Raw genomic sequence first — 27179 nt, forward strand, 5'->3', positions numbered from 1 at the left:
TTTATTAGGTATAGTTTTATTAGCAATTTTATTTAATAGGTATAGTTGTGAACATTTTTAATGTTACTTAAATCTGTAATTGTGGTTTGGTTTTGTGTACTATATATCTATAAAAAAGCAGAAAACTGAAATTTAATTTTTATTTATCTTCACTTCGATATTTTTAATATTCTCTAGAATTAAATAATATTTCTTTCTTTGTTATATTGATACTTCAAACTTGTTTTCTCAGCACTTTCAGAAATGTGCGGCAAAAACGAAGTTTATAATGATTGCGGTTCTGCATGTCCCCAAACTTGTGCCAACTTAGGAAAAGATCAAGCCTGCACTACACAATGTGTCAAGGGTTGTTTCTGTCGTGAAGGATTAATTAGAAATGACCAGGGTGACTGTGTAGATCCAAATCAATGTCCAAAACGTAAGTAAATAATTATTTTTATTAGGTATAGTTTTATTAGCAATTTTATTTAATAGGTATAGTTGTGAACATTTTTAATGTTACTTAAATCTGTAATTGTGGTTTGGTTTTGTGTACTATATATCTATAAAAAAGCAGAAAACTGAAATTTAATTTTTATTTATCTTCACTTCGATATTTTTAATATTCTCTAGAATTAAATAATATTTCTTTCTTTGTTATATTGATACTTCAAACTTGTTTTCTCAGCACTTTCAGAAATGTGCGGCAAAAACGAAGTTTATAATGATTGCGGTTCTGCATGTCCCCAAACATGTGCCAACTTAGGAAAAGATCAAGCCTGCACTGCACAATGTGTCAAGGGTTGTTTCTGTCGTGAAGGATTAATTAGAAATGACCAGGGTGACTGTGTAGATCCAAATCAATGTCCAAAACGTAAGTAAATAATTATTTTTATTAGGTATAGTTTTATTAGCAATTTTATTTAATAGGTATAGTTGTGAACATTTTTAATGTTACTTAAATCTGTAATTGTGGTTTGTTTTTGTGTACTATATATCTATAAAAAAGCAGAAAACTGAAATTTAATTTTTATTTATCTTCACTTCGATATTTTTAATATTCTCTAGAATTAAATTTCTTTCTTTGTTATATTGATACTTCAAACTTGTTTTCTCAGCACTTTCAGAAATGTGCGGCAAAAACGAAGTTTATAATGATTGCGGTTCTGCATGTCCCCAAACTTGTGCCAACTTAGGAAATGATCAAGTCTGCACTGCACAATGTGTCAAGGGTTGTTTCTGTCGTGAAGGATTAATTAGAAATGACCAGGGTGACTGTGTAGATCCAAATCAATGTCCAAAACGTAAGTAAATAATTATTTTTATTAGGTATAGTTTTATTAGCAATTTTATTTAATAGGTATAGTTGTGAACATTTTTAATGTTACTTAAATCTGTAATTGTGGTTTGGTTTTGTGTACTGTATATCTATAAAAAAGCAGAAAACTGAAATTTAATTTTTATTTATCTTCACTTCGATATTTTTAATATTCTCTAGAATTAAATAATATTTCTTTCTTTGTTATATTGATACTTCAAACTTGTTTTCTCAGCACTTTCAGAAATGTGCGGCAAAAACGAAGTTTATAATGATTGCGGTTCTGCATGTCCCCAAACTTGTGCCAACTTAGGAAATGATCAAGTCTGCACTGCACAATGTGTCAAGGGTTGTTTCTGTCGTGAAGGATTAATTAGAAATGACCAGGGTGACTGTGTAGATCCAAATCAATGTCCAAAACGTAAGTAAATAATTATTTTTATTAGGTATAGTTTTATTAGCAATTTTATTTAATAGGTATAGTTGTGAACATTTTTAATGTTACTTAAATCTGTAATTGTGGTTTGGTTTTGTGTACTGTATATCTATAAAAAAGCAGAAAACTGAAATTTAATTTTTATTTATCTTCACTTCGATATTTTTAATATTCTCTAGAATTAAATAATATTTCTTTCTTTGTTATATTGATACTTCAAACTTGTTTTCTCAGCACTTTCAGAAATGTGCGGCAAAAACGAAGTTTATAATGATTGCGGTTCTGCATGTCCCCAAACTTGTGCCAACTCAGGAAATGATCAAGTCTGCACTGCACAATGTGTCAAGGGTTGTTTCTGTCGTGAAGGATTAATTAGAAATGACCAGGGTGACTGTGTAGATCCAAATCAATGTCCAAAACGTAAAAAAATATTGATATTTTGAAATATATAAATTGTTTTTTTACTCTAATTTATTTTTGTATTAGTCGCAGTCGTATCGGTTGGTCGAGGTACCTAAGGTCGGTTTGACCTTTAGAATCTTCATTATTAATTGAGGATAGTTGAGGTGGGAACCTTCTTGTCCTTGTTGCCTAAAAATAAGAGTAGGAATTAATCTTTTACCTGCCGATGTTCCCAAATGGGAACATTTTTTTGTGAATTCTTTTACTAACCTAATTATTTGTTTACATTTGTCATATTTTCTGAAATGACACAGAACAGTATTAATTTATTTTAGATGCTCTTAATTTTTGGAAAATCATTAAATTTTTTTATAGATTTAAGGCCAAATTTACAGAATTTCTGAACTTAGAATTTTCTTAAGTTTTTCAGTCTCTAATTTTAAAAAAAAGTAACAGAAAATTTTTTATTGGTGTTATTTAGTAGCCAGGGGACATATAGTTCGTTTTAACGCATCAAAATATGTCCAATTACTATTTCAAGGGAGTTATTTCCGTAAAAATTAAAATTTTCCCATTTGGGAACATCGGCGTTTGGAGTATAGTATTTGAGGGGTTTTTTCGTAACTCGCAAAATTTGAGTACGATTCTATTCTTTCTTTCACAATTATTTCGTGAAAGCAAACAACACCTGTCCACAAGCCCCCCCCCCCGTTTTTGTTGTGGACAGGGTCTTGGTTCTTTCATTCACGTGTTCAATAGACATCTGTTATCAGCTTGCCTTTCACACCCTTATTCTGTGTAATTCGTTCGCTCTATTGTTAGTCAATCACAGTTTCTCAGTTGGAAATCTGATTGTCTTCTACCCTATTCAATTTTTAAGATTTGCATATGTGTTTCACATTCCTTAGAAATGTATCACTTGACTCAGGGGGAGGTAAAGACACGGGACTTTCGATGAGCGGTCTCATTTCATCATTTCATTTCACGACTCGACGAAGTTGCGATCTGTTTCTTTTACCGAGTTTCATACGTATCAACGATTGTGTTTTTAGAGTATTATTAGACTCTGAATGAAATAGTTTTCATCTGTTTAGTGTTTTACAATTATTATTGGGTATAAACTACCATCTAGAGATGCCTCGCAAGTTTTTAACGTTAGAAGCTGCGTTAGACTATTTTCATAGCCTATCCGATAGCGAACTCGATGACGCCCAGGAGCCTGATCTTTGTATTTTGCCACCTGATGAAGACGCGAATCTGAGCGATGATGAGCATATAAACGACGAAGCCTTAAATGAAGTTCATCCATAAGATGTCTGCGGCCAGACTGACCTGATGCTTGACAAAAGCAATGAAGATAGAAATTCAAATTGTTCAGATGATGAGCTTCATGATTCAGGAGATCAAAAGAAAAGCACACCCTCTTGCTTGGCTCCAAAAGCAAAGAAACGAAAACAAGAACCCTATCCCAGATGGAAAAAAAGGCAACGTTTGAAGAAAATCTTCACGGAAAAAACCTCGAAAAATTAACTGAGAAATTTCCCGAGCTTCAGACAATGGATCCTCTGCAGTTATTTTTCAAAATACTTCCTTTGGATTATATGCAACATCTCGCTGATATGACAACGTTGTATGCTCTGCAAAAAGGAGAGACTATAACTGTTACCAGTAAGGATATTCAGCAGTTCCTTGGCTTGCTTATTTTAAGTGGATATCACACCGTACCTTCAGAAGACTTGTATTGGAGTACTTCTGAGGACACGTCTAATCAAATATTCTCGAAAATAATGAGCAGGTCACGCTTTCGTCAACTAAAAAAATATTTTCATCTAGTGGATAACAACAAAGATGTGAAATCAGGTGATAAGCTCGCAAAGATTGCTCCCATATATGATGAATTAGGTAAAAATTTAATTCAGTTCGGCGTTTTTCATGATAAACTCAGTATTGATGAATCAATGGTACCGTATTACGGACATCATTCTTGTAAGATGTTCATACGAGGAAAGCCAATCAGATTTGGTTACGAAATTTGGATGATATGCTCATCAAATGGATACCCATATAAGATGGAAATTTATTCTGGAAAACAAAATGGTTCTAAGGCAGATACTCCACTTGGATCTAGAGTCGTAATGGACATGCTGTCTGTTGTGGAACATCCTGAGCAGCACGAGGTTTTTTTTTGATAATTTTTTCACATCATACAACTTGATGAATCAACTGACCTCTCTGAAGATAAGAGCTGTTGGAACTGTTCGAGAAAATAGGACTGGAGAGTGTCCTCTTCGATCCGCCAAGGATATGAAAAAAACAGAGAGAGGGACATATGACTACCGTTCCAATGGAAATATTTTTGTTTGTCGCTGGAATGATATCTCTGTGGTAACGGTTGCTTCAAATTATGCTACACATGAGCCAATCTCTAAAGCAAAGAGATATTCTAGAACAGAAAAGAAAAGAGTTGACATTCCTCAGCCGGCTCTGATTCAGAGATACAATGAAGGGATGGGCGGCGTGGATCTGTTAGACAGATTATTAGGAAGTTACCGTCCACAGCTTAGGAGCAAAAAATGGCGGTGGAACTTATTTTCCAATGCTTTGAATATGGGAGTAGTAGCGAGCTGGTTGATACACTGTGAGATCAATAAAGGCACTAAAAGTGAGTTGTCGCACCTCCAATTCCGCAGCAACGTCACAATGGCCTTATTATATTCTCAGATGAAGGAGTCAAGTAAACCTGGTCCTCGACCACATCTTCCTGTCATAAGTAGAAAAACGGATTAGCATTATCTAGTCTCCTTCACTCACGGACGTTGCGCGGTTTGCAAAAAGAACGTGCGAAAACAGTGCGTTGCCTGCGAAAAGCGGCTCCATTCTTCTTGCTTCCCCCAATACCATGGACAATAAGAAAAAAATGTCATCCAGAAGAAAAAAGAAAAATGGTATGTAAAAGAAACAAAAAATATTAAAATTTTTTCATGTTTTTTCAATAAATAACCTTTTGAGAAAAATCACCCCGTTTACTTCATTCCAAACGCCGATGTTCCCAAATGGGAACATCGTGAAAACCCTACTTAAAAATTTTTTTTCGCCAAAATATGTTAAGATTAGCTATACTAGAGGTAAAATGAGTCATTTAAGCAAAAAATTAAAATTAAAAAGAAAATTTGAATTACGGCAATTAAAAGGTTAAGAAAGTGTGCAAGATACTAGTTTTAAGATTTAACTATTGGTTTCAAGAGTTCATAAGTTACTTTCAAGAATTAACTACCTTTATGCAAGCTCGGAAAAATTTTTAGTTTAATGCATTTTTTTTGGCAAGAGTAATGAAGTTAACCCCACGTGTTAGTTGTAAGTAGCAAGTATTTGCAGTTGTTATTTCTGGAATATATATATATATATATATGGGTCATTCTCACAAAAACTGTCATTTTTCAGTTCATAAAATCCCAAAAAAGTAAAGTGAATAAAAAGCTCTGAAACTTTTTATATTAATAGAAATATGTAATGGCATTATAAAGAAAGTATATATCCTATAAATTATACTTAATATTTAAATTAATTAATTTTTTAAATAATTAATTAATTTATAACAATTAATTAATTTATAATAATTAATTAATTTATAATAATTAATTAATTTATAATAATTAATTAATTTAATAAATAAATTAATTTATTTTTTAATTTATTTTTCAAATTAATTAATAAGTATATTAATTATTTTCACTATTTAAAAAGTGAGGGACTGACACTAATAGTGAGGGAATGATATTTTATTTTAATACATGTTTTTATCTAAGTTACATCTACCTAAAGTTTTAAAATGATAACATACTAAGTATATCTAATATTTATTATAATTTAGTCTTATATATTTAATAGTTTTTACAGGTTTGGGAAATAAAATTGGCTGGCACGATTGAACAAAAAACAATTTTATAATATACTCATCTTGAATCATTCCCTCACTTCAGCGTCATTCCCTCACTTTATACACTAGTGAGGGAATGACAAATTCAATAAAATTTAAAAATAACAGTTAGGCCTAATTAATTTCTGAAGTCAATCACATACATTTATATTCATACAAGAAAGCAACATATAATTATCCACTTTCTCGATGAAGTTGTATTTTATTTTACTCTAAAAAATGACATGAGGGAATGACAAATGTAAAAAATTTTACCTGGTTTGATTCATTCAAATTTATTCCACAGCAAAGCTTCTTTAAGTTGAAGATGGAAACATACTGCAATTTTGTTCTATGATGCCAGTTGTTAACTTCTGAAGTTTTTATTAAAATATTTTTTTCTAAGAAGATTGCAGGTGATAAGAACATTGTTGTGAGGGAATGACGCGAAACACTGGGGACAAAGTTTAAAATAGTGCTGTGTTAATATTTTTATCAGAAATTAAATTTAAAATTGATTTTCTGAATTCTATATTTCAGTATTCTGAAATAAAAAACACGAATTTGTAAGAAAAAAATTTTTATTTCAGAAACAATTTTTTACTTTTTTTAAATCAGTAGTGGGGACAAGTGAGGGAATGACATATTGGTATATTTTAATTACCTAAAATAAATAAAAAATAAAAATTGATAATTTTATTTTCATTCTTTTGTTAGCTTGCATTCTGAAGGACGCTATCCCTGAAATTTTTTTTCTCCGTAAGATGTAAAACAAACATAAAATATACTGGGGACATGAAAATGACTGTTTTTGTGAGAATGACCCATATATATATATATATATAATAAACAAAAAACAGATGTAGCTTCCTTGTTTTTACTAAGTAAGTTTTGTATGTTTTATTCCTGAAAAATAAAGGTAAAGTATCGGAACGAAACTATAAAAGTAGTTCTTTTGCCAGTGATTGACTTTATTTGGTAAAAATCAATACCACTACTGATTCTAGGCTCATATGAAATAAGGAAAAAGATTATCCGTAGTCAAAAAATTGCTTTTGCATTCAGGCAATGACGTCGTAGAATGGTTGCCAAACGAACTATATATGTGTCTGATGCTATGTCGATATGTGCATGGTGTAGCAATATCTTTTTACATAAACTTTAAAAGCCTTACAGGGTATTAATGAATTTATAATTTTAGAAAGATATGTTTAATTTCCAAATATTAAATTAAAATGATTTTATTGTAGGTTTATTTTTTCAACAAGCATCTTTTTTTGTAATTTTAAGTGGACAACAGTTCACAAAATTAATTTATAATTGATACGCTACAATTAAATATTACATTCTAGTTGAAATCATTTTTATGTTATTTAAATCTATGGTTGTGTTTAGGCTTAGGAGAAAATTTCCATATAAAGTAGCAGAAAAATGAAACTTAGATTAACCGCCCTGAAACACTGCACTCAAAACGCTTTCGTACTGAAAAGTTCGCAACCGTGGATTATTAAATACAAAATACCGGTTTTTAAGTTGACTTTACCTTTGACCATAATATCTCATTTTTACCACAAAACTTTATGGAACAAATAATGTAGTATACCATAATTTTTACAGCAATATTATTGTAACTTCAACGAATCGTTGTTATTATTACTGTAAAAATTATAGTATAAAACACATTTACCGTAATTTAATCAGAAATATTTAACATTGTATATTTTTGCAATATTTGTTTTAAATGATATATATTAATTGATGTATTTTTTAAGAAAAAATTAAACGAACTGTAGAAAATTTGTACAGTTATATATTATCATTCAGGTTTAAATGTGCTTGATCCAATATCTCATTTAATTAAACATTAACTTTAATATGTATAAAGTATATTGAATATGTGTTGTAATTTAACTTTTATAATATGCCTAAATTTGATTACATAGGAAACCCAGGTTCAGAAGTGTGCGGAACTATTGATTGCAGAGGAAGACCGTGTCAAAAAATTTTCTGCGCTGATAATTTCAAGCTAGTAAAGACTGAGTGTGGTTGCTGTGATAAGTGTGAACCATTAAAAAGTAATTATCCTTATCAGTACGTTATGAAGTTGTGATGGTATTAAGGGGGGACACCACCCTGAAATAGTAAAATATTAACGTTTTTCTTGAATTTTTTTTAAGTTATCGAGACAATGCAGAGACTCCTTGTTTTCTTATGTTATTTAACTAAAATTTAAGTCTATTTCAAAATATTTTTGAACAGTTGGTGGCAGCTCCTTGTGTGTCTGGTCATCAAAAAGTAGTACCTCACTGACCTCATGGATTTAGAAGTCCAAAAACATAGGAAAACGATTTTGTTCAGATTTTCTGAAACATAAAGACATTATCTAAAAAGTAGCATAGCAGTTTTTTGATATTCGCAAACTTACTAAAATGGCGCGTTACTTATTTCGTTGCATAGATCATGAGAAAAACGTAAGGCCAGGTCAAAAAACAGCGTTTTGAGAAAAACGCGTTTAAAGTTTTGACTTAAGTTCAATCTAGTAAATTATGAAATTAGTAATGACTAACCTTTATTCTGCAATTCCAGGTCCATATATCTTCTCCGTCATCAGAATGAATGAGACACACGAGGAATGTCGCCCCTCCTAATCCGGCCGAACGGGCCTTTCTACCTGCTTAGAGACGACTCTCAATTTTTCCGGCATAACTTCCAAACGAAGTTAGATCCGAGAAATCGTTTTAGACAGAAATAGGAAGGATACAAAGATTCGAAAAATGCAATAATTTTTTTTTCAAATTTTTGAAATATTCAGTTTGGGGACCCCCCTTAATACTGCCGGTTACATTCCAAAATACTTTAACATATTTTTTAAACTGTATGAATTGTTTAAAACGAAATAATATTATTCCCTCTAACTCAAATATTTCCATCTTTTCATAAATTGTATTATAAGAGGCAGGATCAATTAGAAATGAGAACGGGGAATGTGTAAACCTTAATCAATGTGCAAAATGAAGAATATTTTTAATTTTATAAATTTATAAATAAATTTAGTGCCACGACTTATTTTTATATTAGTGTAAGAGTAAACTGTTCTTGTTACATATGGCTTTGTTGGAAATATTAATCCATATACAATGTTCAGCTTTAAGTGGACATAAACAAGGAGTAAAAATGAACAAAATTACATTAACAAACAAAGAAAACACATGACAAACGCATATTAACACAAAAAGAACACAAAGATAAAATTAAAGTAAGAAAAAAATATATATACCCAAGACAAAATTTATGATGGTACCATCAAAGGATTTTGATGGTTTATGTTGGTTTCAACAAGATTCTTGATGGTCCAACATGTGTTGATGGCCACCATCATACAACAATTTCCATCATGGTTTGTTGGTTTTTGATGGACCAACAAATTCCAACATAGCAAGATGGAAATGTTGCTGTATTGCTATGATGGTAAACCATCAAGTAATGTTGGATTTTTCATGGACCAACAGTAACCATCATATTATGATGGATTATGTTGTATTCCCTTTATGATGGTCAACCAACATGGTATGTTTACTATTGATGGACCAACAACAGTCATCAAAATATGATGGAAATTGTTGGTTTACATTTATGATGGTCTACCAACAAGTTATGTATATTAATGTTGGCCCAACAATAACCATCATATTATGATGGAATATGTTGTATTCCCTTTATGATGGTCAACCAACATGGTATGTTTACTATTGATGAACCAACAGCACCATCAAAATATGATGGAAATTGTTGGTTTATATTTATGATGGTCAACCAACATGTTATGTATGTTAATGTTGGCCCAACAATAATCATCATATTATAATGGAATGTGTTGTATTCCCTTTATGATGGTCAACCAACATGTAACGTTTATTATTGATGGACCAACAAAAGCCATCAAAATATGATGGAAATTGTTGGTTTATATTTATGATGATCAACCAACAAGCTATGTATATTAATGTTGGCCCTACAATAACCATCATATTATGATGGAATATGTTGTATTCCCTTTATGATGGTCAACCAACATGTTATGTATGTTAATGTTGGCCCCACAACAACCATCATACTATGATGGAATATGTTGTATTCCCTTTATGATGGTCAACCAACATGTTACGTTTATTATTGATGGACCAACAAGAGCCATCAAAATATGATGGAAATTGTTGGTTTATATTTGTGATGGTCAACCAACAAGTTATGTATATTAATGTTGGCCCTACAATAACCATCATATTATGATGGAATATGTTGAATTTCCCTTATGATGGTAAACCAGCATGGTATGTTTACTAATGATGAACCAATAACAGCCATCGAAATATGATGGAAATTGTTGGTAAAAAATAGTTATTGCAAATAATAGCAATAAAACTGTTTATTACGATTTTAAAAAAATTAAGAAAGGTTCATTTATTTAAGTACCCAAATGCTCGATTAAAGAAGATAAAATTCTTATGCATATGTACACTACGCTCGAGCTTTTAATTAATAAACATAAAGTGAAATTACAAAGAAGGGAGAAAAAAAATGTATTGTAAATATTTTCATTAAGGTGAATTTGAGAAATATAGAACAATTAGGCCTTATATCAGGACTAATAAAGTTAAGAAATATTCATTCATAAAATTTTTATGTGCACGTGAACTGCTTGAGCTTTGTGTGTGACATTTTACTGAAAGGTTTAAAGTTGTTATTTAAATGACTAAATATGTGGTGAAAGTATTATTATGAAAGTTAAAAAATAAATGGTTATTGCTATTTAGAAACACAAAACAATGAGGCACACGTCGGGTTTAACTTAATTAAGAAAATTTAAATAAGATAAAATTTTTATTCGCGTGAGTGATAGTCGAATATAGTCTTGTCATATTTTGCAATATGGTAGGAATTTGTGGTTTTAATTGCAAAAAATGTAGTAATATGTTGTTAAAGGTTAAAAATTAATAGTAACTGCAATTGATAACATTAATTTGAATTTTAAATTCAGAAAATAATAAGGCTTCATATCAATATTGATGGGATTAAAAAAGATTCATTCATATGGGTACACGACTGAGAAATTATGAGCACGTGTAGTATTTGAGCATCGTCTCGCGGCATTTCATTGAATGCTTAAAGGTTGTGGTTTAAATTATCAAACATGTGGTGAAATTATAACGAAGGGTTTAAAATAAATGGTTATTGCAATTCATAACATTATGGAGAATATTAGAAACACCAAACAAGAAGGCTACATATCAGGATTAATTAAATTAACAGAGATTCAAGGAAGATAAAATTTTTATTCACACGTGCGGTATAGTCGAACGTATTTTTATGAAACTTCACGATAGGGTTGAAAGTTGTAATTTTAATAGCAAAAATCATAGTAATATATTGTTAAGGGTTTAAAATTTATATTAACTGCAATTAATATCTATAAGGTAAATTTAAATTCAGAAAAACAATAAGGATACATATTAGTAATAATATGATCAAAAAAGATTTATTCAGATGGGTATACGACTGCGAGATTAAATTATGAGCATGGTTTAAAATAAATGGTAATTGCAATTCAAAACATTATGGTGCATTTTAGAAACACAAATCAAGGAGGCTATATATCAGGATTAATTAAGTTAAAAAAGAATTAAGTTTTATTCTCACGTGCGGTATAGTCGAACATATTCTTATGATACTTAACAATGGGGTTGAAAGTTGTACTTTTAAATGCTAAAAATGTAGTAATATGTTGCTAAAGGTGAAAAATTGATAGTAACTGCAATTATATCGTAATAATATATCGTATAATATCGTAAAGGTGAGGTTTAAATGCAGAAAATAATAAAGCTACATGTCAGGATTAAGTTAAGAAAGATTCATTCATATAGGTACACTAGTGATAGATTAAATTTTTATGTGCACGTGCACTACTTCAGCATTGTCTGATTACTGAAAGGTTAAGACTTCTGATTTAAATTATTTAACATGTGGTTATTGCAATTAATAACATTATGGCGTTTTTAAAAAATACAAAACAGTAAAGCAACATATCAGGAATAATTAAATTTAGAGGATTTAAATAAGATAAATTTTTTTAGAAATTCTGCAAATTGTATAAAAGTTCTATTTAAGGTTAAAAATAAATAGTTATTAAATATAATAACATTGAGGTAGATCTTCAATTTACAAAAAATTATGCGTATTCACAGAAATTAGAAGATTCGTGGATTTAAGTAAACGAGTGATAGATTAAATGAAAGGAACAAAAGCATTAATTTGTACTTTTTCTTAAATCGTGCATATTCTAGTAACATTTTACAACGGCGTGGAAATTTACTATAATAAATAAAAATTATTATATATATTGCTTTGGTTGTCGTAGGTCATTAAAGTAAGGGTTGTGTGATTGTACTTGTTTTCCAGTCACACAATCTAGGGCCCAGAATTCAACTTCTGCCACACCCATACATCACACCCATTTATATGGCGGAACCCATTCATAAATCCAATCATTCATTCACGGATCCTAATTTTGACCTGAAAGAGAGCGATCAATCTCCATTCCAGTACCCCCCCCCCCCCCAGAGATTAAATCTGTTATGAGATCATGGAGAACTTTGTGACCCAACAGATTTAAATTTCAACTGTCACCATTTATTACACGGGGAGTCTTCGGCGGTTGGATTCTTATTCCCGTTCTCACGCACGTGAGTCCAGCACCTTGCCAACTAGGCTATCTCGAACTATTATACAATTGGAATAATATATAGTAATTGCAATGATTAATATATTGAGTTTTAAAGTTGCAAAGGAGTAGGTAAAAACTTAAAAAATACTTATTAAATTTATTATTTAAGTATTTTGTTGGTGATGTCAACACACAAAATCATAACTCTGAATAACTTTCGATCTAATGATAGGATTTTCAGATTCTATTTTCAGATTATAAATTTTCTCTATTTCCCTGTACCCATGGTATAGCTAAGAGACCGAATACAAGACTTTCGATTCCTCCGATTTTACGAGATTGTACATGGCATGTACTCTCGGAGGGTCTTGACTGAGTCAAGGATCGAACCCCGAAAGATATTTTAATAGAAAATGAATGTAAAAAAAAACACTTTATATTGCTTTGTTAAAATTCCAGAGTATGCTTTAATTCCTCACAAAAAGTTTCGCACTCTTGCTTCATATATTAAATAGCATTCGCTCAGCGTGCATGTTTCTTTAGCTTTTCTTGTTGCTTCTATACATTCGACCCTGCGTCAATCTCAATCAGGAGTGCAGTGTGAATAGTACTTAAGTGTTCTTTTCAAATTTTACGTTTGGGGCGAGCAGCAAAATATCAGCTCAACTTCTTATTGTTTGTTGTCTGTTCACCCTCGTGCCGGTGCAATCACGTAAGTTTTTATAAAATTATTTATTCTTTTAATTATATTTTCAGTTCTTCTAGATAATTTATAGGGGATATTTCCGTATAGTGATCTGTCGTGCCAACTGCAATTGCCAAGGTACCAAGTAGATTTTAAACTTGTTAATGTTTTTAAAAATAACACGTAGATGTTTGCCCGGGGATGGCTATGAGTTATACCTTTCGAGTTGGTCCCTTTCAGTAATGTTTTTTTTTTGTTTCTCTCGGGACACTGCCCGGAAATTTCAAGACTTGGCGATTATACTTCCACAGATCATGGTACGGAAATCTCCATTTATTTTTATTCTTTACCTTCTTGTGTAAAAGTGCAATGTTTATTAAAAAATTATGTGGAACTCGAGCTATAAATTGGCTGGGGACAAATCATGAATTCTATTATTATTTCATCTACCATCAGTATTCTCCCTAATCGTTTTTTGAAGGCTCTGCCTGAACTTTGATACCGATAAATCAACCCCTTTTTATAAAAAATAAACCGATATCTATTCAGATTCTATCTAACCGCTATCTATTCCCTAATTTTGATAACAATTAATTCTCTGTTTAAAATAAATAATAATTAAACATTGATAAAATTATCTGTCTTCAGAGGTCTGTCCAAGCCAAATTTATTACCGTTTAGCGGTACCTTCAACAATTCAACTTAAAGAAAAACGGTAGTTTCACACAATACTTTTTCTTAAAATTTTATTTTTGTGTCTCATACGAAGTGATAAATCCATATTTTTATGTTGATTTTTTAATATAATTTTTAATTTTCATAAATTATGTCTAAATTTTCGCGAAACAGGTACCTTTCAGAAAAATCTAGACAGTCCCTTGGTCTTTAACATTAACAGGGGGAATTAAAATAAATAAATTTTTTATTGATGTTATCTAAAAGATATTTATAACATAGAAAATGATGGATAAAATAATTGTGATTAATGCTGTTGAAAGTCTTTTGAATTTAGTCTCTGGTGTAAGATCGTCATTCAGAAGCGAATACAATTGTCGTACGCAAACACTCGGTGCATATGGCAAAGTTCCAAAATCCTGAACCTCTGTCGCATGGAAAGACATATGTTTATGCGTCTGACTGAATCTCACGAGATAATCTCTTCTGAGATTGAGATTCGAAAGGGGTTTAGGTAGCCCAAAGTGTTGCAATAAGGCTTTGTGTCCCGAATCTTAGAATTAAATCACTGAGCACGTAACTTTTGAGACTAAATTTTAAGACTGGTATCCTACAACACTAGTGATGCTCTAAACATTAATAAGCAATTTTGTTTTTCTTTCATTTTATTGTTATGATCTTCTGTTTTCCCAATCTTTCTTGATAGTTTGATGTGAGCTTTTTTGTTATCCACAATGCACACATCTATATTATGTAAAGCAGTTAAAGATAAAGTATCTAACAATTAAACTACTATAAAACTACTTTAAATTCACTCCTGCTATTTTATCAATTGTATGAACGACAAATGTTCTGATAGCGATACCCATATTTACATTTTTGTTTATATTCTGTAAAGTGACTGAAAATTTACTACAATTTTAAGATTGTTTATTACCATTTTATTATCCTTATACGAGCGTAATTTGCTGAAAATTGTTGTAAACATAAATATTTCTTTTAAAATGTTCATTCCATTCTAAACAAGGTATTTCCTATTTAGGGCAACAAAATGCAATTTATTTTTTTCTATTAATTGACTTTCTTTTCAGTTCATTACTTTGGATGAGTTAAAAGGAACATTTGAACGTAGAATCTGTTGATCATTAGGATTTAGTTTCCATTCATCTGTTTGAGAGGATGGGTAAGTTTTGTTAGTGCAAAAAATAATCATTTTCATTTTAAAATTTAGAATTAAGAAGTTTTTTTTAATTTTTCTTCAATTAAATGTGTAAATTTCTTTTTATAATGTCTAACTTTTATTTCATAATCTGGAGTGATTTCTGTGTATCTAAAAATATCAAACTCGAAACTTTCTAAAATGATCCTGGAAAGCACTTTGTTTACAAAAATTTTAAGAAACCTTAAATTACAAAATTACAAAATAACTACTAAAATTACAAAATTTGTAATTACTAAAATTACAAAAATTTTAAGAAACCTGAAGTAATTAAGGTTTAAAAATAAGGTTTCCAATTTACTTGTCGCCATCGTACTTGTGAATCAAAATTTCGATATCTGACATAAGTATTAATTTGAGTTTTTGCATAGCATTAAGAGTTGTTATTTGGAAAATTTTCAAAAAATTGCAAATCACAGTCACATAGTGGTATGGGCCAAAGCTGTAGCATTACTAAAGCCTCATTTCATTTCTAATAATTTATAATGTTTTTGTTTCTCAGTATTCGAAATGATTTTTAAAGTAAGATTTTTAAAAAAATGTGCGTTTTTTGTAGCATTAGAAACAAAAAGAAAATTCTGTTAAAGAAATTATAAGCTGAGTCAAACGCTTGACATATAAATATTTTAAATGTGTCCTATTTTTTCTTACTGTTGTCACTACCATTGCTTTTAGTTTTTTTAAACTTATTTTGTCTTTTAAAATTTTCTTGAAAAAGTCGAGTGAAGTGACAATTTTGTCACCAGATAATTAGTTGAATATTTTTTATTTAGTTAACTGATCGTTTGCTTTTTTGTTAAAGTCTTCGTTTAGGACAACCTTATTATTTTATTACTAATAATTTTTGGAGCATTGAAGTCATTTTTCCGGCTTACAGTTCTGGACTTAAGAATTTGTATATCTTATTTCTAAAACTTCATAGTTTGTTTGCAAAAATTAACGAAATTAGTAATAATTGCATCTCACATAATGGACATAATTATACAATGAAAAGCTCTCAGGAGAGACCACTCTTTGTTTCTCGGTAAAATGGACTTGGGAATGGAGGTTGGTTGTTCTTAGAGGTGTTACCTTCATCGACTCAAAGTTACGTGATTTTTCGCAAACAATTTTAATTATGGACTGTCATTCTCTTGGTATTGAAATGTTCCTTGTGTTGATGTCGTGAAAACTGGATGGGTGAATAAAATTTTATGTTAATAGAAATTATCCCTTCTAATATAATGTGTGAAACAAAATGTACCAACTATGTATGGTATAGTTATTTTAAATAAATAAGAAATTATGTTTTTAAGTTAGCATTTAATTTTTTTTCTTCATAAAAATCAGCTGTAAAAGATGAGAAGGGATTTGTTTGTTTGAGATGCTGTGTTTTTTGTAATCAACTTTTTTTATATACTTAAAATAGCTAAAAGTAATCCAACAAAAATTACTGATTAATCAAAAATAAATCATTCAACTCTGATTACTAAATTATAGTATTTAGTGCAATTTGACTGCAACATGAGGTTGCAGATATCTGAGAGATCATCAGAAATAATTCTTTAAATAAAAACCAAGCAAATATTTAGAATACATTTTAAACTACTTATTTGTTTTGATATTTTATTGTGTTTCCTTATTTGACCTTTTCCTCATCTTGTGCAGAGATTTCGCCCAATTGCTGGGAGAGGTTTTTATGGTCTCTGCTAAAGTCCATGGAAAAAATACCTTGCCTCCCTAAAGTGATTGTAAATAGAGATCAACAACAATTTCATATATTCAACAACTTTTAAGAAATGGGTTAAAGATTATATTTCGTCTGTTAAATTTCTATCTTATTTAAAATAGGAAAATTGACTTCAAATTTTTATATTATTAATTTTTTATTCTTTAAAACACATTCCAATAAACTGTAATAAGGTACTACATTTAAATTCTTCATTATTTAGCTTATTTTTATTATAGTTTTCAATTGCTTACAAGTATAAAATATTTAAAAGTTTACACAGTTGTAAAAGCTTAAATATTATATAACAAAGCAAATATTTGGTTGAGCCAAAATTAGATGTCTTTTTTTTCTCTTATTAATCAATGAAATATTTTATTTTTATCCATCAAAAATAATTTTTCCTAATTGCTAATATTTATTGAAGAATAGTTAATGTATAATTTATTTTACAGTAATTTTATTTATTTATTTTTGAATAAGAGAGAAATCATATTTTTACTGCTGTTAAGCTTCTAATTGTTTTGTTTACTGATTACTTCTTTTCTTTAAAACAATTTTCCCTTATAAATTTAACACTAGAAAGACAAAAGAAGCCAAATTAACCCCTTTCATATTTTTTTGTTTCTCTATAATTACAGTCTTTTATTTTTATAATTTAATTCTTCATGCATTCAGAATTCATTGAAACTCCCAAAAAACATTTTATTACTTTACTTGTACCATTTGTAAAGTTTCTTTTAAGCAAAAAACATGTAATTTCCGTAAACATAATTTTACTATACCACACTTGTCCATCTGCCATAATTTACAATAGCTGTGCTATGAAACCCAATACATTCTAGCTTTCATTTGATTTTTTGTGATTAAATCCTACTATTTCACATGGTCAATAACTAACTGTATTATAAATTTTGCCCTTATGTAGCTGAATGAAAACGTGGGTTTGATATAATGTATTTTTATAATGTTAAAATTCAATGGTACCCACCGAAACATTGTTAATAATTAACGTAATTTTCTAGTTCTGAATATTTAAGATTTTTTAGTTCAGTAAAAAGGTGTTAGAATAGTATGATGTAAGTGATATCAAAACTAAAATAGCCTTAGCAGATGGAGGCAGCACATGTGGCCTCATAACGAATCAGGAATTGTTTTTGATTGCATTACTTACAGAGGCCTTTTTTTAGTTTAAATGTTTAATAACTAAATAAGTAAACATTTGGCAAAAGAAAACAATTTTACTTTTGGTTTTAGGAGAGAATTTCCAATAAGTTAGGATTGAAAAAAAATTAAAGAGATGCTGTACTTGTTCATTCAAACACTAACTTACTGAAAGTGCTGAGTATTTCTGATTTTCCATAAATTGTTCCAATTTAAGTGCTTATTTAATCATTCATGCCTTAGCAATATAGAAACATGTTAAAAATACAGTGTTTAGTTTAATCAAATATATTCATTAACTAATTAGAATGAAATACCACAGAATTTCAATGATCAAGCCTATAATATATTTTTATTAAATAATTATATTAAGATTTTGGATGTGTAATCACTAACCCCCTCAGTCTTTTTAAGGTATACAGCAATGTTCAGTTTTTCTAGTGTTAAAAATTATGCAATATTTTCTCCCAGAACTATATTTATTTTATATGTTTTCATTATTATTACAGGACTGCCAACTTTCTACGCTTTTTTTTCAAATATTTATTCTAGTGCTACATAAGTTTATGTTTTAGGATATTATTTTCTATTTATTTTAGCCAATTTTCCATGCCAATACTCATAAATTCGTTCATATGCAATGCGATTTTGTTCTAGGTCTTTTGTTTTAAGGCTGTTGGCAAATTTAACAAAAATTTTTAAAGCTTTGGTTTTTAAATGTCCACCACTTTATAAAATATTTTTTAAAATGCTTATAAGCTGGCAGACCTGTTATTATTTTCAGCATAAAAATAACCAAACAGCTACTATCATTAGTTTATCTTATGTGTTTTAATTTGATTTTTTTATTTTGCAGTTATAATTCGAGAATTTATGGGAACGAAGTTCATTAATATTGTGTATTGAAATTCAACATTTATGTATGTCAAATACTTTTGTAGATTATATGTGTAAAAAAAAATTATTAAAAGTATAAATGTATTAAATGTATTTAAATAAATGTTTTCAATTTACATGTTTGTCTTTATTTATCAAAATTCTAATTTTTGAAATCTATTATATATTTTTTGTAAATTGTACTTATAAACTATAGGAAATTTTTTTTCTCTTCAATCTTAATGTTAAATTAAAAATAAATTATGGAATGCTATCTTGTTTTAAATGTAGGAAAAAAAACTTTCTGTAAGTTAGGATCCGCCATATGATTAGAGTATCAAGCTTTAACTTTGCTTAATTTAATTTCAATATTATAATGAAACTTCTACATAATCATAGCCGATATTGACACAGTATTCCATACAATAAAACTTTATATATTATTTTCAAATGTAAATTGGACTAACGTAAGGATGTTCCAATCATGCTTATTAAAAAATACATGGATTGTGAAAAGTTATAGTTGTAACCAGCCAATTTTTTTTTTACGATGTACTTAGTGGTTCACCATAATGAAAACAGCAATATATATTGGTTTTTTATGTACCAACAAACAAACTGAAATATGGGTAAAGGCTAGTCTTAACGGTATAATCAAGAATTAGTATGATTGTTGTTGAAATTCGTTCATTTGTGTTTTGTTAAACTATGGAGCAAAGTTGGATTAGCTCATATTTGTTCAACATAGGTTGTTCCAAATTCTAATATGAAGTGATGGTCTATCTTGATGGTACCAAAGAATAAAATGGTTTTTTGTGACATTAAGTTGGAAACCATCAACACACGTAGGTTTTCTAACATGGGGTGATGGTCAGTCTTGATGGTGGCAGCAGAAATTAAGCTGGTTTTTGATGGAATGTAAGTTGGTAACCAACAAAATAAGTTGGTTCCTGATTATTTTTTGTGTTGGACCATCAAAAAATACCATCAAACCACATTGGTTTTTGATGGATATTTTTTGTTGGGTTATTGAAAAGTACCATCAAACCATGTTGGCTTTTGATGGATTTTTTTTTGTTGGACCATTGAAAAATACCATCAAAATATGTTGGTTCCTGATAAATTTTTTTGTTGGACCATCAAAAAATACCATCAAACCATGTTGGTTTTTGATGGATTTTTTTTTTTGTTGGACCATTGAAAAAAATACCATCAAAATAAGTTGGTTCCTGATAAATTTTTTTGTTGGACCATCAAAAAATACCGTCAAGCCATGTTGGTTTTTGATGGATTTTTTTTTGTTGGACCATTGAAAAATACCATCAAAATATGTTGGTTCCTGATAAATTTTTTTGTTGGACCATCAAAAAATACCATCAAACTATGTTGGTTCTTAATGGATTTTTTGTTGGACCATTGAAAAACACCATCAAACTATGTTGGTTTTGTCTATGTTGGCCCAACAAAAATTTGTTCCAATTCCTAATATGAGGTGATGGTCAGTCTTGTAGGTACCATCAGGAATTAAGATGGTTTTTGATGGAATATAAGTTGAGACCAACAACATATGTTGGTTCCTGATTAATTTTTTTGTTGGGCTATCGAAAACTACCATCAAACCATGTTGGTTCTTGATGGATTTATTTGTTGGACTATCGGAAAATACCATCATACCATGGTGGTTTTGTTCATGTTGGTCCAACATAAATTTGTTCCAATTCCTAATATGAGGTGATGGTCAGTCTTGTTGGTACCATCATAAAATATGATGGTTTTTGATGGAAATTCATGATGGTTACCATCATATTCATGTTGGCCCATCAAAGAAAAACCATCATAAAATTTGTCTTGGGTATACAGTGAAGAATGAGGAGTAGTCTTTACAGAGAGCTCGTGTGATCTGTGGCATCCCAGTAAAGTTTACAGAGATAACCCCACTCTTGAGATTGTTTGATAAAGGGTATACAAACAAGTAGTCTGAGTTCACGATTCCCGAATTACCGATTTCGCTCTCGCTGGATGGAAGGATACCTATTCTGCTGAGGTGCCCTGCCAAGCAGTCATGGCCTGCTGAGAGTCTGAAGTTTGCCACAGCCTTCTTGCGAGGACTGTGACAAAATTTCTTCCAACTGTTTTGGATGTTAGCCCAGGGTTTTCCGGAGGATTTACCGCTCGGTTGAGCTTTAGGTCGGTCATAAGTTTCTCGAAAAAATTGTTCTGAAGGGAGTCTGGTGGAATCGGTTTATTACATTGTGGTTCGAGTGTCACTTTCTTGGCTAGTTGGTCTGCCTTTTCATTGACATTGATTCCCACATGCGAAGGGATCCACTGGAACATAATAATTTTGTTGGCATTCTCGAGAAAAATCAAATTATCTCTAATTTCTGAAACAGTCTTGGTTCAAGTACCTGAATCACGGTTTATGACAACAGCCTGGGTAGCTGCCTTAGACTGTAAAAGTAAACTATTTCTATCTAAGCACTGAAAAAAGGTTGAATTTGCTGCATGCTTATGGACACAGAAATAATGTAAACACGTGTTAGTGGTAAGTGGCGAAAATGTGCTGGATATTCATAGCAATTGTGATAAACCTCATGGATATATCTTCAAACTTAAAAAAATAAATATATAAAATTAAAAAAAATAATAATAAATCTGTTTTTCGTTTTGCTTCAAGTTTTGCATACTTTGTTGAAAAGAAGAGATAGGATAACGAAAAAATTTTTTTAATAACTCATAAAGTAGTTTTGTTGTCATTGATTAACTTTTTTTACTAAAAATAAATACCTGTACCGCGTCTTGGTTCATATGAAATAATTATGAAATTACATCACATAAGATTAATCGTAGTAAAAAAAAAACTGTTTTCGAATCCAGGCAAGTGGGAAAACGTAGAATCGACGCCACATTTGACTTGCGTGTGTCGGAGACAATGTTGATATGTGCATTATTGTGGGACTGTGGGAGTATACAAACCTTAAGAACTTAGAGCATATTTATAAATTTCTACTTTAAAAAAAAATATGTTTAGTGTCCCAACATTAAATTAAGCAAATTGATTGTACTTTTACTCTTTTAACAAACATCTTATTTTGTAACTTTCAATGGAATTTAATTATAGAAAATTAATTCCTTTTTGATGTGCCATGCTTAAAATTTATATCTGAAAATTATTTTCCAGTTATTTAAATCCGTGATTCTATTTATAATTTGGAAAATATTTCTGCATAAAAAAGCAGAAAATTGCATTTAGCTTCATTTTGTCCTTTTTGATATCCTCTAAAATAATATATTATTTATTTAATGTCACATTGATTCTCTAAACTTGTTTTCTCAGCACCATCTTGTGGTAAACACGAAGTTTACGATTATTGCGGCTCCGCATGTCCCAAAACTTGTGCTAACTTAGGAAAAGGTCAAGTTTGCTCTTTCCGATGTGTCAAGGGTTGTTTTTGTGAAGAAGGATTAGTTAGAAATGACAAGGGTGAATGTGTACATCCAGAAAAATGTCCAAAACGTAAGACAGTTTTAAAGGTTTAAAATTTAATACATAATTTATTGTAGAATCTAATTTTTATTGCAGTTTTCGAATTAATTAATATGGTGTACTCGAATATTATGAGTGCGTGGGGATGAGGAGCATTCGACCATGTCAACCGTCATCTATGAAAAGGTACCCCGACATAGAGTCGAGTTAACATGTCTTATATACTAGTGAATTGTAGTTGTAATTTTGTAGTGATAGATACGCTACAGTACTCTCCCACTAGAATTATAGCTATGATAGAATTCGATGAATGGATGCCACTAGTTGATTCATTGCTGTTTTGTGCGAAGCCGGGAGAGCTGTATTAAGATCACCGTATTTTTTTGAGTGCTGAATGTGAGAGGTGTATTAACTTCACGGTTGTAGTCGCTCCTGTGTTGCCGTTAGCAGTCGAGTGTATGCAAGCCAACGTTGTGTGTGATCGAGATGAGACTGAGTAGCAACTGCGTGAGGAGGTGGATAATGATGCAGTCACAAGTAGCAAGTCAACTGTTCAATGTGGACCATCCAACGAAGTAGACGTTACTGCCGATGTAGGCGTATCCAGATCAAAGTGGGCGTTTTTGCCAAGGTAGGCGTGTTCACATCACGTCCGAAGGTCACCAATGTGGGGATGAGGAGTATTCGACCATGTCAACCGTCATCTATGAAAAGGTACCCCGACATAGAGTCGAGTTAACATGTCTTATATACTAGTGAATTGTAGTTGTAATTTTGTAGTGATGGATACGCTACAAGTGAAACTTATTTTTATTATAGTTAGTTTCATTATAATCTCGGAAAAAGGTGTAATTCATTTCTTTGCAGGCGGCAAAAAAGAAAAATAATATGTTTGTCAGTTTCAAGGCAAATATCTGTAAGATATTATTAACAAGTGTGATAAGCTTTCTGGAACTAAACTGAAACTTCAGAAAATAAACACATGGAAATATAACATAATAAAAAACGTAACATAATAAAAAACATAACTTAATAAAAAAACTTAACATAATAAGAATCGTAACTTAAAAAAACACATAATCAAATATGAATATATTTGTTTTTTTATTTGAAAATTCTATATATTTTTCACGAAAAACTAAGCTTTCGGAAAATAACTATAAATGTTGAACTAAATATTTAAAAATTTCAAATTGTTTAAAACATCTGCTTAATTTCTAACCATTGAATAGAATGTCGGAAATGTTTTCAACAAACAGCTTAGTTTGTAACTTTTAATGGCTACTAATTTGGAAAATTAATTTATATTTGATTCGCTATGTTTAAATGCTGAATTTCGAAATCCTTTGAATTTTATTTAAATCTGTAAGTGTGTTTAGGCTTAGGAGAATATTTCTGCAAAAAATATATTATTTCTTTTTTTTTGTTATATTATTTCTCTAAACTTGTTTTTTCAGCACCATCTAAGACTTGTGGTAAACACGAAGTTTATACTGAATGCGGTTCTGCATGTCCCAAAACTTGTGCCAACTTAGGAAAAGATCAAGTCTGCACTGCACAGTGTGTCGAAGGTTGTTTCTGTCGAAAAGGATTAGTTAGAAATGAGAAGGGTAAATGTGTACACCCAAAAAAATGTCCAAAACGTAAGACAGTTTTAAACTTTTCAAACTTAATTTTTTTTTTTTTGTAGAATCTTATTTTTATTGTAGTGTGTGAGGTAATTGTCTTTGTGTACTCGAATCTTATGTGTGAATCTTAGTTTTATTGAAGTTAATTTCTATATAATCTCGGAAAAAAGTTAAATTCGCTTTTTTTTTGCTAGTGGCAACGAAGATAAAATAATGTATGTGTCAGTTGTAAGAGGCAAGCATATGTAAAATGTTATTTACAATTATGATAAGCTTTCTGGGTCGAATCTGAAACATTAAAAAATAACACAGAACATATATAACATAATAAAAATCATGATATAATAAAAATTTAATATAATAAAAAACATAACATAATAGAAAAATAATATACTAAAAATCATAACAGAAAAACACATAATCAAATATGACTACGTTGTTTTTATTTTGAAAGTTCTGAATATTTTTAAGGAAAAATAAGCTATCGAAAAGCAATGATAAATGTTGAATTAAATATTTAAAATTTCAAACTGTTTAAAAGATATGTTTCATTTTCGAAAATTGAATGGAATTTCGGATCTTTACTTCTACAATGCTCTTATTTTGCAACGATTTGTGTACACGAAGTGCGAAAAAAAATTTATATTTAATATGCCATGTTTAAATGTAAGATTATAGTTGAAAACATTTTCTATGTTATTTAAATCTGTGATTGTGCTTAGATTTAAAGAAATATTTCTGTATTAATGTTCAGAAAATTGAAACTTAGATTATATTTAGCTTTATTATGTAATTTTTATTAGTTTCTAAGAAATGTAATTTTTCTATTTCTTGATATATTAATTTTCTCATTTTTTTAGCTAAATCAAATACTTGCGGTAAACACGAAGTTTATAATGAATGCGGTTCTGCATGTCCCGAAACTTGTGACAACTTAGGAAAAGATCAAGTCTGCACTAAGCAGTGCGTCAAAGGTTGTTTCTGTCGAAAGGGATTAGTTAGAAATGATAGGGGTGAATGTATATGCCCAAAAAAATGTCCAAAACGTAAGACAATATTGATTTATTTATATAGTTTTGAAATTTTTAAATTGATTTATTGTTTACAATACCATTTTATTTTTAAAATGGAAGAGTTACTAGAAAAAGACTGACTTAAGCAAGAGAAAAAATTCCATTTCTGGTAGTCATTTTATACTTCAATGATAGATTCAATAATGTCACTTTCGGGTTACTGCAACTTTTGTTTACCTTTTGTTGTTGGTTCTTGATTTGCGTATATATATATATATATATATATATATATATATATATATATATATATATATATATATATATATAGGTTCAAAATGAAGAACAAAACAAAGAAAAATTAAAGATATATGGAAAAAGGGGGAAATAATAAGTAATAAGTAAAAAATAACAAACAACAGTTAAAAAAAAGGGGATAAAATTTTATTTAAAAAACCGGAAAAAAATTTGGAAAAAAAGATATAATCTTTTCATCAGCCCACACGATTATATCCGTAAAACAGAGTGCTTTCTGATATTGTATCAATAAAGCCAAAGCAAAATATATTAGTACAATAGTGTGAGGAGAACTCAAAAAATTTTTTTATAAACATTACAACAAATAAAATAGAACGCAAAAAGTAAAAATAACATGTAAAAACAGAAAATAAAATAAAATAAAAGGAGAAAACAGTAAACATTTACTATAAAGCGAGTAGCGAAATCAGATCAACTTACATGGACGGAAATTTTTCAAGAATGATTTAAAAATGTTTTTGCAGAAAGATTGCCAGATTACAAAATAATGATTTAAAATTGTTTTACTCTATAGTAGCGCGTTTTAAAAGCACAAACATAAACAAAGCAATGACCGGGTTTCAGATAGCTTTGTGATCTTTGAGCTAGTAAAAAATAATTGATGTGCAGTAAAAATTGAAACAGAACAGTCTACAATTTTTTTTGTAACAATGGCTAATGCTGAAGTCGTGCGAGAAAATCATTTTCCGAACATTTCTGCCTAACGGAATAATTAAAATTTGTAAACGAATTTTAGTATCAGCGGCTAAATTAATACCTACGAGTTTTCAAGAGTTAAAACAGTAATTATAATGGTTTTCAATAGCACAAATAGTTCTGAAGTTCTTAGAGACTGGACTGGGTGCTGTTTGACAAGGTCGAGCATAAACATAATTTCAATAAAAAATGTACTAGGTAAAAATGTATTCAGTAAAAAATGTTTTAAGACAAAAATGTATTATTAGTGAGTTCAAAAAGAGAATGGTAAAACGTAATAACAAAATCCAACATTGTTACAAAATAAAAAAAAATTATAATATTTTAGATTTTTTTTAATGCATACTACATTTCCATTAAATAAAGCATTGTTTTTATAATTTAATACTTTAACGTTAAAAAATGTAAAACTTGTGCCAAAATTTTTTGTAATAATAGCAATATGAAATTAGTTATTTAAATTATTTTAAAAAGGCATCCAATGCGCACACATTGTTAACAAAATTTTTACTTAACTTATTTAAATGAATGAAAAATGTTTCAAATAGTTATAAAATGTTATTTTATAAATAGAAAATTATTAGATATTAAAATATTACTTACTTTTTTTTCAAAAAAGATGAAATCTTCTTAAAGCAAAGATTCATAAATAAGGAATCTCAATTTATGCGCATTAGACCAGGTCTCCGCGATTAAAAAGAGAAGCAACGTTTTTTTTCTTTACTTCCTTACGGTTAATTTTTGGAGGAGTAGCAAATGCCAAAATAAGTCAAAGTATCTTTGCGTCAATAAGACATCAAAGATACAGTTAATTTGTCATTTAAACAAAACTATTTTCTAAGAGGAAAAAAAGCATGTCCCCTTCAAAAAAAAATTCCATCCCTTGCGGTGATAACAGTATTCATATGGGCATTTATTCATTCCAACGCCCAAAACTTAAC

General features: G+C 29.7%; 1 protein-coding gene and 1 long non-coding RNA gene across 2 annotated transcripts in view; both read left to right on the forward strand.

The window, feature by feature from the left end:
* Positions 1 to 27179, forward strand: part of LOC107452389 (zonadhesin) — a 93312-nt gene that overhangs the window by 28868 nt on the left and 37265 nt on the right. Inside the window, exons 14-22 of the mRNA XM_087153610.1 lie at positions 233 to 418; positions 668 to 853; positions 1098 to 1283; positions 1533 to 1718; positions 1968 to 2153; positions 7995 to 8126; positions 22437 to 22616; positions 24044 to 24229; positions 25075 to 25260. Coding sequence (XP_087009736.1) covers positions 233 to 418; positions 668 to 853; positions 1098 to 1283; positions 1533 to 1718; positions 1968 to 2153; positions 7995 to 8126; positions 22437 to 22616; positions 24044 to 24229; positions 25075 to 25260 — 1614 coding nt within the window. The remainder of the gene's footprint in view (positions 1 to 232; positions 419 to 667; positions 854 to 1097; positions 1284 to 1532; positions 1719 to 1967; positions 2154 to 7994; positions 8127 to 22436; positions 22617 to 24043; positions 24230 to 25074; positions 25261 to 27179) is intronic.
* LOC147816400 (uncharacterized) lies at positions 13360 to 19236 on the forward strand. The gene is made up of 3 exons (XR_015433414.1): positions 13360 to 13484; positions 15224 to 15315; positions 19080 to 19236. It is a non-coding gene; the product is annotated as an uncharacterized LOC147816400 (long non-coding RNA).

This window comes from Parasteatoda tepidariorum, chromosome 1 (genome assembly GCF_982258835.1).
Source record: "Parasteatoda tepidariorum strain Cologne lab strain chromosome 1, Ptep-v5.0, whole genome shotgun sequence".
NCBI classification, from domain to species: Eukaryota; Metazoa; Arthropoda; class Arachnida; order Araneae; family Theridiidae; genus Parasteatoda; species Parasteatoda tepidariorum.